Raw genomic sequence first — 16,331 nt, 5'->3', positions numbered from 1 at the left:
CAAGCTATCCTTTCTCCCTTGGGGAGGGGGTAAAATTTACTATAGAATATATAGGGAATAACACTTTTGGATATATTTTGACAACTTTCTGTAGGACATTATTTTTACTTATTGAGAATTATCCTTGGAGGAAGATGGTTTCAAATTGTAAATTTGGGATTCCTACCCCAACCCCTGGGGCCAGGCTGGGGCCCCAAAGGGAAAATTAACCAATATTTCAAAAATCTTCTTCTTTAGACTCAGAGGTACTACATTCAATTTCAGTGCATAAAAAGAAAGATCATCAGGGGCTTTATTTAAATTGTAAATTTCAGGACCCCCAAGCTATCCTTTCTCCCTTGGGGAGGGGGTAAAATTTACTATAGTTTATATAGGGAAATAACACTTTTGGGTATATTTTATCCATTTTCAGCAGAAAATTACTCAAACTTAGTCAGAATTATCTTTGGTGAATGAGGGTATTACATTGTAAAATTAAGATTTCTTCTCGATCCCCAGGGGCTAGGGCGGGGCCCCAAAGGGAACATTTACCAATATTTTCAAATTCTTATCCTTTGATAACATGACAAGTATTGTATTTCACTTAGTTTACATGCTGATTTCCACATCACATCTAAACAATAAAATAAAGCTACCAGTACCTATGATATAACTCAGGTGACCGCTGAGGCCCTTGGGCCTCTTGTTTTTGGTTGCTGTTAATGAAACCAGCAACCAGCGACTGACCTCAAAGATTATTGAAATTAATACCTTAATTAGTTGATAAAGGTCTTTGATCGTTTCTTGAGCTATACCAGGAATGCTGTCTATAACCAGATCACTCACTAGACTGTCGTCCTAAAGTCAAGTAATCAGCTTTTAATGAGTATGGATCAGGGTGCTGTATGTGTGATACTGTATGTCTGTCATCAGAATATTGATTGATGGTACAGGATGTTTAATTTAGCTCAGGATCTTCTACAAGGTCAAGGCTGTTGGAGGTGATGGGTATCAACTCATTAAAATCATATGTGTAGATTCTGTAGCATCCATGTAGTTGCCACATGTCAAGCATTACTTATTCAGTTATTAAGCATAAATATGTATATTTTTGTTTGATACATGATTTGAAAATTCTATGTCTGTTTGTGTTAATTGGCCCAGCACATATGATACGATAGGCAACGGTTATCTGGCTTGCTGTCTTAAACGTTTGCAGAAAGTTGAATATGGCTGCGACTTACGTCACTTTCATTTTCTGTGACAACCACTGAGGATCTACAACGATGACATGTTGGAATGCACAATATTTAGGAAATTCAGAATAATTGGATAAAACTGAATTGTTTTCAGAAAAATACCTTTAACACAAAATTTTGGAGGATTTTGAAGGGGTTAAATATAAGCATGTTTAAATGCTGATTTCTGGTCATTATAACTGGATAATATAAAAGTGTATATATACAATTGTAGTTCAGTATGGTATTTATAAAAGCAATATATTTTGTTGCAATCAGCACATCAACTAGTAGAAATAAAAACAAGTTTCATAACCTGTGATATAGTATACCAAATTAAATTGGGGTACTAATCACGGCTGAAAAACGGACGAAATCTCACTGCGAGTCTAGCGTTCTATTTTTTAAAACAAATAACGTAGAATTAAAACTTCTGAAAATGAGCCACCATAGGTAGTCAAGAATCAAGAAACATTCCAGATACAAGATCTGAATTTTTGAATATCACTGAAAAACTGTCAAAATTGTACGAATTGTGGTAGCGTGACGTTAAAGGTGCCAAGTGTTGTAATGAAAGTTTCAGCTCAGTTTTGGTTTCTCCAATGTCCCTATAGCAAAGAACATAGAATAAAACCCCTATTGTACACAGTCAGGGTCAAGATATAAGATGTCCAAGCTGTTATTTGCAGTTTGTTGCATATTGTAACAAGACCTAATACACTATTGTTATTAATGTACCTAAAAAAGTGACCAGGATGCTAAGCAATTTTATTCAAAATTTGAATGATTTAAGAACTTTGCTTGATTCTAAAAAATTAAAAAAATTAAAAAAATCAAATAAGTCTGTGTCACCCTAGTAAAATATACTAGCTGCTTTCTATCGACTCGACTAGGGAGAATTCCTCTTTAGCTCATTGGGTAGAGCATAAGACTATAGTAAGCCAGAGGTCTCGGGTTCGACTCCTAGCGGAGGCATTGAAAAATGATGGCCTCTAGTTACATTGGCGTCAACGTAGGTACCCGGGAGATTTGACAAAATACTCAGCGACGCTTACAAGGAATCATTATGACCCCTGGAAAACTCGGAACAAGTTCTTTCCTGGAGGGGGCCGGAGTATGTCACCCTGGTAAAATACAAGCCGCTTCCTACCGACTCAGCTATCTCTTTAGCTCATTATATATATAGATAGAGCGTAAGACTTAAGCCAGAGGTCAGGGGTTCGACTCCTAGCGAAAGCTTCTTAGCTCAAGTACAGTAGGTGCCATTTATATTACTTGTACATATTTATCAAAAGGATATGGATGAATCCTTTGTCTAAGTATTGATCTCCACTGATTTACTTTAGTGTTATAAAAAAATTGATGGAAGAGATAAAATATGTACATGATTGATAGCAACTAAGCGTTCTTGTATTACTTATCAAAATCAATGGCAACAATTTTCTTTTAGTGTGTAGTAATAAAATACACTTTGAGGTAGATAACAATTTGTTACTTTACTGTTTAGTAAAAGATACGTGTTGGGGTAGTAACAATCTGTTACTTTACTGTTTAGTAATAAGACACATTCTAGCAATCTGTTACTTAACTGTTTCATAATAAGATACATTTTGCATTTGAGGTAGGTAACAATCTGGTTCTTTACTGTTTAGTAAAAGATACGTTTTGAGGTAGATAACAATTTGTTACTTTATTGTTTAGTAAATGATACATTTTGAGGTAGATAACAATCTGTTACTTTACTGTTTAGAAAAAGATACATTTTGAGGTAGTAACAATCTGTTACTGTACTGTTTAGTAAAAGATACGGGTTGGGGTAGTAACAATCTGTTACTGTACTGTTTAGTAAAAGATATGTCTTGGGGTAGTAACAATCTGTTACTTTACTGTTTAGAAAAAGATACATTTTGGGGTAGTATCAATCTGTTACTTGACTGTTTAGTAAAAGGTACATTTTACTAAACAGTAAAGTGACAAATTGTTATCTACCCAAACACGTATCTTTTACTAAACAGTAGAGTAACAGATTGTTATCTAACCCAAAATGTACCTTTTACTAAACAAAAAAGTAACAAATTGTTATCTACTTCAAAATGTATCTTTTACTAACAGTAAAGTAACAAATTGTTATCTACCTCAAAATGCATCTTTTACTAAAAAATAAAGTAACAAATTGTTATCTACTTCAAAATGTATCTTTTACTAGACAATAAAGTAACAAATTGTTATCTACTTCAAAATGTATCTTTTACTAAAGAATAAAGTAACAAATTGTTATCTACCCCAACACATATCTATTACTAAACAGTAAAGTAACAATTTCCAGGGGTTACGCTCACCTACGCTCTCTACACCCCTGGAATATGTCATGGCAGCGTTGTAGCGAGCGTAGGTGAGCGTAACCCCTGGAAATTGTTACTTTACTGTTTAGTAAAGGGGACATTTTGGTGTAGATAACAATCTGTTACTCTACTGTTTAGAAAAAGATACATTTTGAGGTAGATAACAATTTGTAACTTTATTGTTTAGTAAAAGGTACATTTTACTAAACAGTCAAGTAACAGATTGATACTACCCCAAAATGTATCTTTTACTAGACAATAAAGTAACAAATTGTTATCTACCCCAACACGTATCTTTTACTAAACAGTAGAGTAACAGATTGTTATCTACACCAAAATGTCCCCTTTACTAAACAGTAAAGTAACGGATTGTTACTACCCCAACATGTATCTTTTACTAAACAGTTTTCCAGGGGTTACGCTCACCTACGCTCGCTACAACGCTGCCATGACATATTCCAGGAGCATAGAGAGCGTAGGTGAGCGTAACACCTGGAAATCCAGGATGTGAAACACAATCAAATATAGCTACCTGCGTGCCTTACTGTTTAGTAAAAGATGCATTTTGAGGTAGATAACAATTTGTCACTTTACTGTTTAGTAAAAGATGCATTTTGAGGTAGATAACAATCTGTTACTTTACTGTTTAGTAAAAGATGCATTTTGAGGTAGATAACAATTTGTAACTTTGTTGTTTAGTTAAAGATGCATTTTGAGGTAGATAACAATTTGTTACTTCATTGTTTAGTAAAAGATACGTCTTGGGGTAGTAACAATCTGTTACTGTACTGTTTAGTAAAAGATATGTCTTGGGGTAGTAACAATCTGTTACTTGACTGTTTAGTAAAATGTACATTTTGGGGTAGATAAAAATATGTTACTTTACTGTTTAGTAATAGATATGTGTTGGGGTAGATAACAATTTGTTACTTTACTGTTTAGTAAAAGATATGTGTTGGGGTAGTAACAATCTGTTACTTTACTGTTCAGATGTTCATTACTAGAAAGACAACAATCTTTAGATTGCTGGTTACAAGCCTTTTGGCCCTAGACATTCTACCATGGTACTTCAAAAGACAATTGACAATCAGTCAGCTAGTTCTCCTATACCTCAGACATCAACTCTCAGCCTAAAGAATAATTGACCAGCACATGGTGTTGGCGGTGGTGTTAGGTGAATTTGCGATAGGTGGCATTAATCTACATTAGGGTCGTTTTCAATAGGTCCATTTAATTGAGGTGTGGAGACTGCTCTGTATCAAATGAGAATCTGTCTTTGGGGACCAGGGAGGCGTACATTATTTATCAGACAGTTAACTCCAGACAAACGAGAGTTCTACGACACTGAACAATTGGCACACAGTAGGGACAACAGAACACAGGTCATTCTCGACCTTAATCACAATTTCTGTGAGATTTCTTAATCCAACTCATATAATCTGGTCCCTTTTACCTTGTTTTCATCCCTTGTCAAAGTTAAAACGGGATAACATTTGATTGTTTTTCCTGAACTTCCAGCAAGCACATGATGGCATTGGCAGTAAGTGTTAAATTAACCCTTTCACCCCTCGGTGACTAGAGTAGACTACCATACATTCATTTTGACGAGTCCATGACGGTCTACAGTGGTGAAAGGGTTAATGGAAGCAGTTTGGAGATCTTGAATTCCTTTTGTTTTAAGCTTGAGTTTAAGTAAAATTGTTTTACTGAATATGTCCTGTGTATAACATCCTCGATTTCCAGGGGTTACGCTCACCTACGCTCTCTATGCTCCTGGAATATGTCATGGCAGCGTTGTAGAGCGTAGGTGAGCGTAACCCCTGGAAATCAAGGATGTGAAACACAATCAAATATAGCTACCTGCGTGCCTTCAATTTTGCCATGACATATTCTAGGGGTGTAGAGAGCGTAGGTGAGCGTAACCCCTGGAAATCAAGGANAGCGTAGGTGAGCGTAACCCCTGGAAATCCAGGATGTGAAACACAATCAAATATAGCTACCCGCGTGCCTTCAATTTTGCCATGACATATATCAGGGGTGTAGAGAGCATAGGTGAGCGTAACCCCTGGATATCGAGGATCATCAGTATAAAGACTGTGGTCTCTGTTGAACAATAAGTATATTCCAGAGAAAATGACTTGACCTTCAACCTCTTATAGAGAAATGAACTTTTAAAACGTCACATTACCCTACTGCAATGTGTAGCTAATAGGTAAAGTAATACACTTAATGGGTGCAGATTTAGTTCTCTTCAAATTTGTGGAATTGTTACAAAAAGCTTCAACGATCTTTAACCTTTTACTAAGCAGAGCTTTGAACTTTAAAAGGTTGGCCTGATCATGTTTAAGTTCAACGTATAGGACCATGTGCTCCATTGGTGTTTAATAGTTTAATGTTTTCTACTGTAGATTTCCATCACCATAAAACAAAGAATAATCACATCGCTGAAATACACTGGGAGAAATTTTAAAATTTCATTTCTAAAACCTGCAATATAATCGTCCACCTAGGACAGAGGTTAGTTAAATCTGGATAAGGTCTATAGACATTATGAGACTATACCTAGCAGTACAGTGTGTTAAAATCGGCAATCATATCGATCGGAGATTTAGATCGGAGATTTATATCGGAGTCCAGCATGTAAATCTATACACTGACTTTCAAAGGGGTATCACACGAACTGGCCATATCAGATTTTAATGGTAGCTGTGCTTTGACATACCAGTTCTCCTTTAACCGTTTACTGGCTTGGTTGAACTACTTTGTTCGCAAAACCATCAATTTAAATCGGAGTTTGGTTTTTATCGCTGGTTTGCATGTCAGAGGGTAGTTCCTTGTATCTTTTGGCTGACAATAGTCCCTGCGCTGCTTAATCTCCGAGAAGATGTTTTTATCCACCATCGGATCCATTAAAGGCCACCACAAGGAGGTGACACCAGTGAAAATATGCCCGTGTCACATAAAAAGGTTTCCCGCTGGGTAGCAGAGCTCTTTAGTATTTCCAGTGAAAAAAACACACAACATTTAAAGGTTTCGTTTTTATTCGAAAATCATTGCTGGTTTTTCGATTTGAAAACCTTGTTGAAGATATTGTGTCGTTGATTTCCCTAGTAAATAGGATTACGACTCGGCACAAAAAAATAAATTTTGAATTAGATGTCTCCCCTCGGGTTATTACAATCTGACGGATTTACCATGTTCACCTGTGTGTGCCTCGAATCTACACAGTTTATTGGCTCCCCCTGGTGGTGACTTAGTGCAGGTCAACAACAGACACACTGCGCTTTACATGTCTAAAGCACTGGAGCTCTTAATACTTATAAGATTAGGATTACAACAGAATATTGTGACAGGAAATCATTGCTTGTTTATAAACAAATGATAGTCATGTGTTAAAAAAGAGTAAATGCAGTATATTTCAATAAAAATATTTAATAAATATAAGTGTAAAAGATTCATTGTTATCTATATAATTGAATAAAAAATAGATTGGATTAAACAAAAATACGAAACATTAGCATGAAAATAAAATAAAATAAAAAGTATGAGGTAATTGTTATACATCATAGACTAGAACTAAAAAGAAAAAAATAACTGTTAAATAAACTGATTGAAAATTGCAGTATTTTGACCGTCAACTTTTACAACTGTTGCTGTTAAAGGTGAAGAGTGTTTATGATTGAGATCTGAAAAACTACTATCTGTTGAGTCTGAAAAACTACTATCTGTTAAATTCTGGAATAAAAGGTTAGGATTTTGTTACCAATTAAGTAATTTTTAGGTAATTGTCATATGTCTTAAATCAATTTTTTCTATTAAATGTTTGTGTTGACACGAACTCTGTATCAACTTGAAATGAAAAATCTAACAGAGCCACCCTTTTGATTGATATATTTCTGTAATATAAAAACATTATTTCCAGTATGGAAACCAATGTTTAAAAAGGCTTAGCGTTAGCACTGGTATAGCAAGGAATTCAGAGGATGTGTAATTTTTTTTTTTTAATATGATAAAAGGAGGGCGATAATTTGTGTTAACTCATGATCAAAGTGACACATTTATTGATATTTAAAGCACTGTAAACATTTTATTTTGAAGCACAATTAACAACGGAAACCGTTATTGATCACAGGCTGTTTGAACATGATCATACAACGATAATGAAAAAAAATACTCTCACTATATGGTATTTATAGTAATTTTGTTTATTGATGATTTTTTTTTTTTTTTAAATTGTGTGATTTATCATGAATGCTTGTTATGTAATCAAAGGCAGCATGAAGAGCTCCGGGAGGACAATTAATTATGGTCGGAGTCTCGGAAGATGAAAGTGATTTGTTGATTACAATAAAAATATGACATATACTTGCATATATGCAGGCTATATCAATATATAGTGAATGGAAGGCCAAAATCAGCCGCCGTTGTCACGCTAATGGATCATACTTGTTTTAATCACCACGATATGATGGCATTTTGTCACACATGGTCCCCTATTAAACATACGCAGTGACAAGGATATCTCAGTCCTATGTGATGTATTTTTGTCAGCTATATGGAACAATCATCTAGGTCGAACCGTCCGGGTTTAGCACAGAGTCTTGAAACATTAAATTTGGGTCGATATAGTCACTATTTTGCGATTTTCTTCTAGGTCCAATTCCCAATGAAATGACAAGATTGATGAATTTTGTTGGGCTAATCTAGAAAATGGCTGATTGTATCAGCCTGATTTTGTTTAGACATGTCTAATTTCTTTGTGGCAGAGATTACAGATCCCTCCCATGATAATACCATCATCAATCTGTACCAGTTTCGTGTCGGTCTTAGATGCAAGTTGCCTAGCAGAAGTGTTTAGTCATCTCTCGGAGAGCTGAAGAAAAATCTAGTTGAATGCTTGATGTATGTGTTTGATTATTGTATAGTATTTTTATGATGGATCATTTCCTCCAGTTTCAGATTTGTCTCGGATGCAGGTTCCCTAGCAATTTGCTGCAGGACAGCTTAAATGCATCTTCTTGGAAAGCTAGCAGAAAAACCTGGTGGAGTTTTTGATGCATGTGTTGGGTTATTGTATAGTCTTTTTATAAGACTGCATGAGTCTGATTTTCTGAGAAGAATTTGGCCAACATTTTCTGTTCTGATTGTGTTGATTATATTATGAGAAGAACAAAACCGGTATCAGAGGATGCTGAAAATACGTTTAACATTTAATTTGTTGATTGAATATCATATTTTACAAATGAATAGATAAGGATATTATGCTGAATATCATATTTTACAAATGATTAGATAAACATGTTATGCTAAAGGATAAATAAGAAGTTGTTGAAGCATTTCTGGGTACCCGGTATCCATTCGAGTGTGAAACAGAAAAGCAACATGAAAACTTGTGAATCTAATCTACATGGTACTTTTAGCAGAATCGTACAAAATTGTGCTGCTTTTTTTTCTGATTTTTTTGCATAGTCCTTAACCATCCAAGAATTTTGCATTTTGCACTACATGTATGTCAAGTGTGATAATTTCTACTGTACAGTCAACAGTGGAAATGACGTCGTAGTTAATTTTTAACACTTTTATGACGTCACAGAGAAGGTAAATGCAATTATTTTTCATTTAAGATTGATTAGAATAAATTGAGAATTTCAGTTCAAGGAGTAAGACAATGAAAAATTATTATTCCGATATGAAAGTTGAATTGAAAACAATGACAAGCATAAAGCATCTTATGATCTGATCTATTGTAATAAGATCTTAGACAGACAGAAGCTTTTTCGTAAACCTAAAAAAAATTATTTCTGCTGAATATTCTGAGTTGAATGTATTGATTGGCTTATAGGAAAGAAGAAGTTGAAGTAAGAGATTTAGCTGTTATAATTATGGTTTTACTTTTTTATATGATTGTATTTAAACATTCTAATTTAAGCATTGAATTATTTGTTTTAAAATAACCATCTTTCCAAAATTGTTATAATTTTGAAAATGTTATTGTTATTTTTTTTTATAGATGGTTAAGGGTAGAATCTCATAAAGGTTTTTTTGAAGAAAAACAAAGAATCCAGATTAAAGGGAATTTCATAAAAATTGCTATTGGAATTATTTACCAGATAAGCGGCCAGCTTCCCTCTATATCACAGATAATGAATTATCTTCTTTAGAGATGTTTGACGAATGGCAGCAATTTTTTCGGAGAATTCTGATGAATCTGTATTTTTGTTTGAGAAACTTGAGCCAGAGTAAATGACACTCACGAAGCAGTGCTCATGTTTGAAATTGTACCATGCCATTTTTTGTGACAGAGATGGATTTTGTGCTAAGATCTCTTCAATCAGACAACACTTCAAACACCGTAGGAAATCTCATTCAATATTCAAGGGAAATTTTTACTGTTGGTTTCGAAACGAGACAAAAATCACTTAAGTGCTTTCCCTGGTGTAATAGTTACAAAACAAAAATTGTAAGGAGATCCACAACCATCTCTCTAGCTGTCATAGCTCCGACAGGAAAGAACTCCCTCTGTATTGATTCCTGACGGTAAATTCAACGTTAACTTACCTTTTGGAACAAGATTCTCCACAGTGGGAGCCCAGTATACGCCATCCTCTATAATGTCTGTAATTGTCAGCTGTGGTTCCGCGTTGTCCTCCAAATGACCTTGACGGTCTATTACAAGGCTTTTCTTATCAGGCACTTCCTTATATTGTAAGGGCGGCTTGGTAAACCCAGTCAATTTGTGTTTGGATTTTGAAAGATGGTCTACTTTCAATACATTTGTTTCTACTTTTTTATCGTTTACTTCATCTTCATCATAATCCTCATCCTCTTCCTCCTCTTCCTCTGTCTCCTCTATCACTACTTTTTCTATGTCCTCCTCGTAATCATTGTATTCATCACTTTCATCTCCTCTACCACCGTCGGTCACATGACCCTTACTTTTGTGGTTATGTACACTTTCCACTTTATTTTTCATAACCACATCATTTGTTCTCGGAAAATTATGTCTGCTTTCCTTTAATTTCTTTTTAAAAATTCCCTGCGATTTCACATTTTGATAACTTCTATTGTTTTGTATACCTCTAAGTCTTTTATTACCAGCCACAATTTGGCCACTGTCAGAATCACTGTGACTTCTCTCAATTGCCGCTTTAGGTTGCCGCTGACTTTTTGCAATGAGATAATTTCCTCCTAATTCCATGTCTGAATCCATCAGAATCTCGGCATGGAGAGCGTTTCCTCCGCTGTGGTCCAAACCATCAGACCGCTGAAGCTGGTTGACCATTAGATTCAATGTAAGCACAAAACTTAACAGAAAAAATGTCATCGTAACTAGCAATGTCTTGCGTTTATGCACTCGTGAAAAATACATTTTTTTTTACTTTGTAAAATTAATACATATAGGATTAAGTCACCTCTTTTTTTCGCACAGAAACTATCATTTTGCTAGTGTTATAAAGCCATACACACTGGTGTGATGAATTTTGTAGGCGTAGTACATGTCGTTTCCATGGCTTCTAAACAAGTATTCAAACCATACCAGCATGCCATCAGTATTTCATTTCCATGCATCCTTCACAAATGGAATTGACATTTAGTGTTGCAAAGGTTTTTTGATTTTGACATTGGCTGTTGAGATGGATTTCGGTATCACCACCAGATGTAGAATGTATTTCCAATGTACACATTAAATCACAAGTTCCCTTAATGTTTTCCGTATAAACGATACAGATTCCAAGTTTTCGTGATAATCTATTCCATGCTTGGCAAAGAATCGTAAGATTTCTTGGGTGTACATGTAGTATATGAGAAACAGATAAATGAAGCACACAGTAGCTGCAGCTTATAACACAATGATCTGAGCTACGTACAGCACACTATGTAATGATTTACCTGTGTGCTGAGGAAAAAAATCATTGGAGTTGACGCGTCGTACAGAGACACCTGTGTCTTCACGCTGTGGCAGTGTAGCCCTGATGTGCATGCCAGAGAATAAGATTCTTGGAGAGCTATTGGATTTCCTCGGTTTTATTCCCCTGTGCTCTCTCGTGAGCTCAGTGTTCACTTGAGCAGCATGTACTGATTACCGGCTGTTGCCACACTCGGGAGTTTCCATGAAAAAATTCTCCGACAATATTCTCCCTGTGTTGGTTTGCTGGCACTTCCTTCTCAGTGAGTGAGCGACTTGAGAGAGAACTATAGACATCAAACGTGTAAAAATAAATCTCCACTATAATTAGGTTCTCACTACTCTTGAATTAAACAAGAGTTTTGTTGACAATGGAAGCCGGTTGTACAGGGACATTCAACAGTAAGACTCTCTGCAGGTATTTGTTGACTCAGTATAGTATATAGATTCAGCCGTCGCGGAGCGCTGTTGACTTTGGTTCTAGTTCTGGTCTCCTGTTCCCAAGACTCCCTAAATACTTTATTGACTCAGGGTCTGTGTAGTGCTGTACTACGTGGACACTGAATTGAGAGCGCCCGCTGCAAATGTTTACCCTCCCATGTGACACAGTCCTTGATCCCCCACCCTCATTCACACCATCACACACAGCCACTAACAACAGTCAATACAATTCGACAGCTCGGAGAGGCAAATAAATTAACATTGTCACCGTTGCCGCGACAGGGGCGACAGGGGCGACAGCCCTCTGTGGTCATGGAATGACTACCACTTAATGCAGTAGGAGTGTCGAGATTGGACAAGTAACACGTCCCGTGGGGTGGGGGTGTTTGTTGTTGATGCAATATCTATTGTCACAATGATAAGGTCCAGTTTCCTTTTACACTCAAGTCTGTCCTCTGGGAGAGAGTGCCGTACATATCCCCTGGGGTAGGGCTGTTGGTACGATGCCGATTGTCTTGATGATGGGGTTAAGTCTCCTGTTTCACTTCAGACTGGCTCCTGGGAGAATGATAGAGGACCTTCAAATCCTGCTACTGACGATTCACAACCTATTGGAGAAAACAATAAGAAAATCAGATTTAATGAAAAATATCACACTTTTTAATGGGTACTGTAGTATTGTACTGATATTTTTCTGCTAATATGACCATATATGTGTCCTTTAATTTGTCAGCAATACAAAGAAATCTGCATATTGTTTCCACACTAGGGAGCAATACAAATTCTGGGTATATTTTTGTATGTAGGTTTTTCAAAAAGGAATATAGCTTGGGTGCATGATGTTTTGGAGATAGCAGTACTTGTAAAGAAATTAAAAATGTATGATCAATTTGTTAGTTGCAAGGAAAATCATATACCTGAATGAATAATGGAATCTTAATGGTTTTCATTTCAAGAGCTATATGTATAAGGTTGTGCAATGCTCATCAATATTGGTGGAGGTCACTTGGAACAAAAACATCATTAATCGCAATGATTTAAGAAAGGGCAACTCATTTGTAAATACCTGTAGTAGCATTGATATTTGTTAAAATCTTACCATATTTTTCATTCTTTAGTTTGTTCAGCTAGATATTGACATTATAATGGAATTTGAAAAATGATATCAAAGGAATCAAGGGAAACTTCTTGTGTAAAATTACTGAGGAAAAGAAAAGAACGTTGAAAATGGCACACAACAAAAGCATTAAAAAAATAAAAAAATAAAAAACATTCGGTCTGTTAAAGCATCTTTAAGCTTTATAGCATATATCATTCTTCTGAAACAGGAAATTGAAAATTATTAAACTGTCATAAAAAACATCAGAGGAATATCAAAATTGTACTAGTCATTTTTTTTACAGGAAAGGAAGGAGTGCTTATTGGCCCCTTTACATTGCTTAGTTAGAAATTCAAACGTAAAAATATTCAAAATTCTTTGGTCACTTCAGAAGAAAGAAAGGTAAAACTGCACTATTGCGAAAGGCAATATTACGTAGGGAGAAAACATGAATCAATTCTTGTAATGGATCGTGTGATCACTGTTATGATTTAATATTCTCAATGAAATTCACGTTTTTACACGGGAGTGTAGCATTTACTAGATTAGATGGAATACGTGTGTAACTTGTAATAAATCAAGTTATCATTTAATTGATGATGTACGTGTAGCAGACTGCATCTTCTATACAACGTTTGTTATTGTTTCTACATTGATGATATGCTGAATTAAAATCTAATTTACAGCAGAACATTTGGGACTTATAGGTATTAGTTTGAAGTGTTCCACCTAGCCTGTGTTGATAACGTTTACAAACTCTAGATTTCGCCGCAGGGGAAGTTGTCTCCGGGGGAAGTATAAGTAGAGTGAGAGAGGAGACGAAATGGTGATACGATCGTCCCGTACTTATTTAACTTTCAAATGCGGCAACACATTAGATACAGAACAATATCGAGAATTTAAATATGAATAGGATCACAATGTTGGAGAGATATCCTTGGTTTAATAACATCGGCTCTTCTTAGATAGCATTTTGGCTGGTAGACATTTGAAGTGAACTCTTGACTGTTCTCATATCACTTTCTGAAATTCTGTTTTGTCATGGAAGAGTTCAGCTTTGATTATACTGCTCTCTCTCTTGAAATAAATTGAACTGGTTCCAGTGTTTGATGTAGAATATGCCATGTTACAATATGGGTGTGATACATTGTCAATTTGGTTGCATGCCAAGAGACAATCTTGCATGCTGCGATGGACGCCTGGTCTCGGGTCTACACTAGCTATAATACGAGGATAGGATGATTTCTAAATCACTTTTTTGCGTTCAATAATTGGATTGATCATATCATCACCATCAGTGAAATGTTTAAATATGCACCCACATTGACGGGAACATCACAATTTGATTATTTTTTATTTCCCTTGTGGTAAATGTGGTGATTCAAAGTTTCCCATCTCTCCCCCCTTCCACCTCCCCCATTGCCTATTATCAGGTACTGTTAGTACCTCCCATCCAGAGCTATATTACCCGTTACTAGTAATGTATTTAACTCTGCAATAATACTACCATGTTACCTCAATACTAGTACTTATAAAGCTTTCACTAGAGTTATATTACCCCTCCAGCAGTGTTGTATTATCCTGCTCTATTATGATATATTACCCCTCAACATGTGCTATATTACCCTTCCACTTGTGCTATATTACCCCTCCACTTGTGCTATACTACCTTTCCACTTGTGCTATACTACCTTTCCACTTATGCTATACTACCCCTCCACTTGTGCTATACTACCCCTCCACTTGTGCTATACTACCCCTCCACTTGTGCTATACTACCCCTCCACTTGTGCTATACTACCCCTCCACTTATGCTATACTACCCCTCCACTTGTGCTATACTACCCCTCCACTTGTGCTATACTACCCCTCCACTTGTGCTATACTACCCCTCCACTTGTGCTATACTACCCCTCCACTTGTGCTATACTACCCCTCCACTTGTGCTATACTACCCCTCCACTTGTGCTATACTACCCCTCCACTTGTGCTATACTACCCCTCCACTTGTGCTATACTACCCCTCCACTTGTGCTATACTACCCCTCCACTTGTGCTATACTACCCCTCCACTTGTGCTATACTACCCCTCCACTTGTGCTATACTACCCCTCCACTTGTGCTATACTACCCCTCCACTTGTGCTATACTACCCCTCCACTTGTGCTATACTACCCCTCCACTTGTGCTATACTACCCCTCCACTTGTGCTATACTACCCCTCCACTTGTGCTATACTACCCCTCCACTTGTGCTATACTACCCCTCCACTTGTGCTATACTACCCCTCCACTTGTGCTATACTACCCCTCCACTTGTGCTATACTACCCTTCCACTTATGCTATACTACCCCTTCCACTTGTGCTATAATACCCCTCAACTTGTGCTATACTACCCCTCCACTTGTGCTATACTATCCCTCCACTTATGCTATACTATCCCTCCACTTATGCTATACTACCCCTCCACTTGTGCTATATTACCCCCCCACTTGTGCTATACTATCCCTCCACTTATGCTATACTATCCCTCCACTTGTGCTATATTACCCCTCCACTTGTGCTATATTCCCCCTCCACTTGTGCTATACTACCCCTCCACTTGTGCTATACTACCCCTCCACTTGTGCAATACTACCCCTCCACTTGTGCTATATTACCCCTCCACTTGTGCTATATTCCCCCTCCACTTGTGCTATCCTCCCCCTCCACTTGTGCTATACTCCCCCTCCACTTGTTCTATACTACCCCTCCACTTGTGCTATACTACCCCCCCACTTGTGCAATACTACCCCTCCACTTGTGCTATATTACCCCTCCACTTGTGCTATACTACCCCTCCACTTGTGCTATGCTACCCTTCCACTTGTGCTATACTACCCTCCTTTAATACTATATCACCCTTCCCTATCGACTCGCTCCCTGCATAGTGCTAGTGTGAAAGCTTGTGATGAGTAATAAAGGTTCATCCTGATTTGATAAATATTGATGCATCACGCAAAAATAGAAAAGTGTGGATGATTGTCCCATAGGGTGTATGATCTCCCGAGGTACAGCCTGTATATCATTTACATAAAATACCGCTCTTAATGTGTACCCGGGAGATGTCTGCCTTCATTTCAATGGAAATTGGAATCGGGTGATGTTGTGTAATGAGTACACAACGCATGTTCCGAGAAGGAGGGAAAATTCCTCCGGAGAATTTATGAGAAATGCAGTCTAATGAAGTTGTATTAACGTTGAATGATTACAAATGGCCAGACGCAGTCAAAAGAAATTACACCGAGTTGCTTTGAATTCTGTGAAAATTGAAGTTCTATTAAAGA

At 36.7% G+C, this 16,331-nt stretch overlaps 1 protein-coding gene across 6 annotated transcripts in view; it reads right to left on the bottom strand.

Moving 5' to 3' along the window:
* The window catches only part of LOC110459910 (four-jointed box protein 1-like), a 92,017-nt gene that overhangs the window by 11,737 nt on the left and 63,949 nt on the right, over positions 1–16,331 (bottom strand). For all 6 annotated transcript variants that reach the window (XM_021512407.1, XM_021512408.1, XM_021512410.1 and 3 more), the window contains one exon: positions 10,118–12,514. In XM_021512407.1, the coding sequence (XP_021368082.1) occupies positions 10,118–10,928 (811 nt within the window). In that variant the 5' untranslated portion in view covers positions 10,929–12,514. The remainder of the gene's footprint in view (positions 1–10,117; positions 12,515–16,331) is intronic.

The sequence above is a fragment of the Mizuhopecten yessoensis genome, unplaced genomic scaffold, assembly GCF_002113885.1.
Source record: "Mizuhopecten yessoensis strain PY_sf001 unplaced genomic scaffold, ASM211388v2 scaffold10275, whole genome shotgun sequence".
Taxonomy (NCBI): Eukaryota; Metazoa; Mollusca; class Bivalvia; order Pectinida; family Pectinidae; genus Mizuhopecten; species Mizuhopecten yessoensis.
Note: the sequence above shows the minus strand (reverse complement) of the source record. Positions and strands in the feature narration are given on the sequence as shown.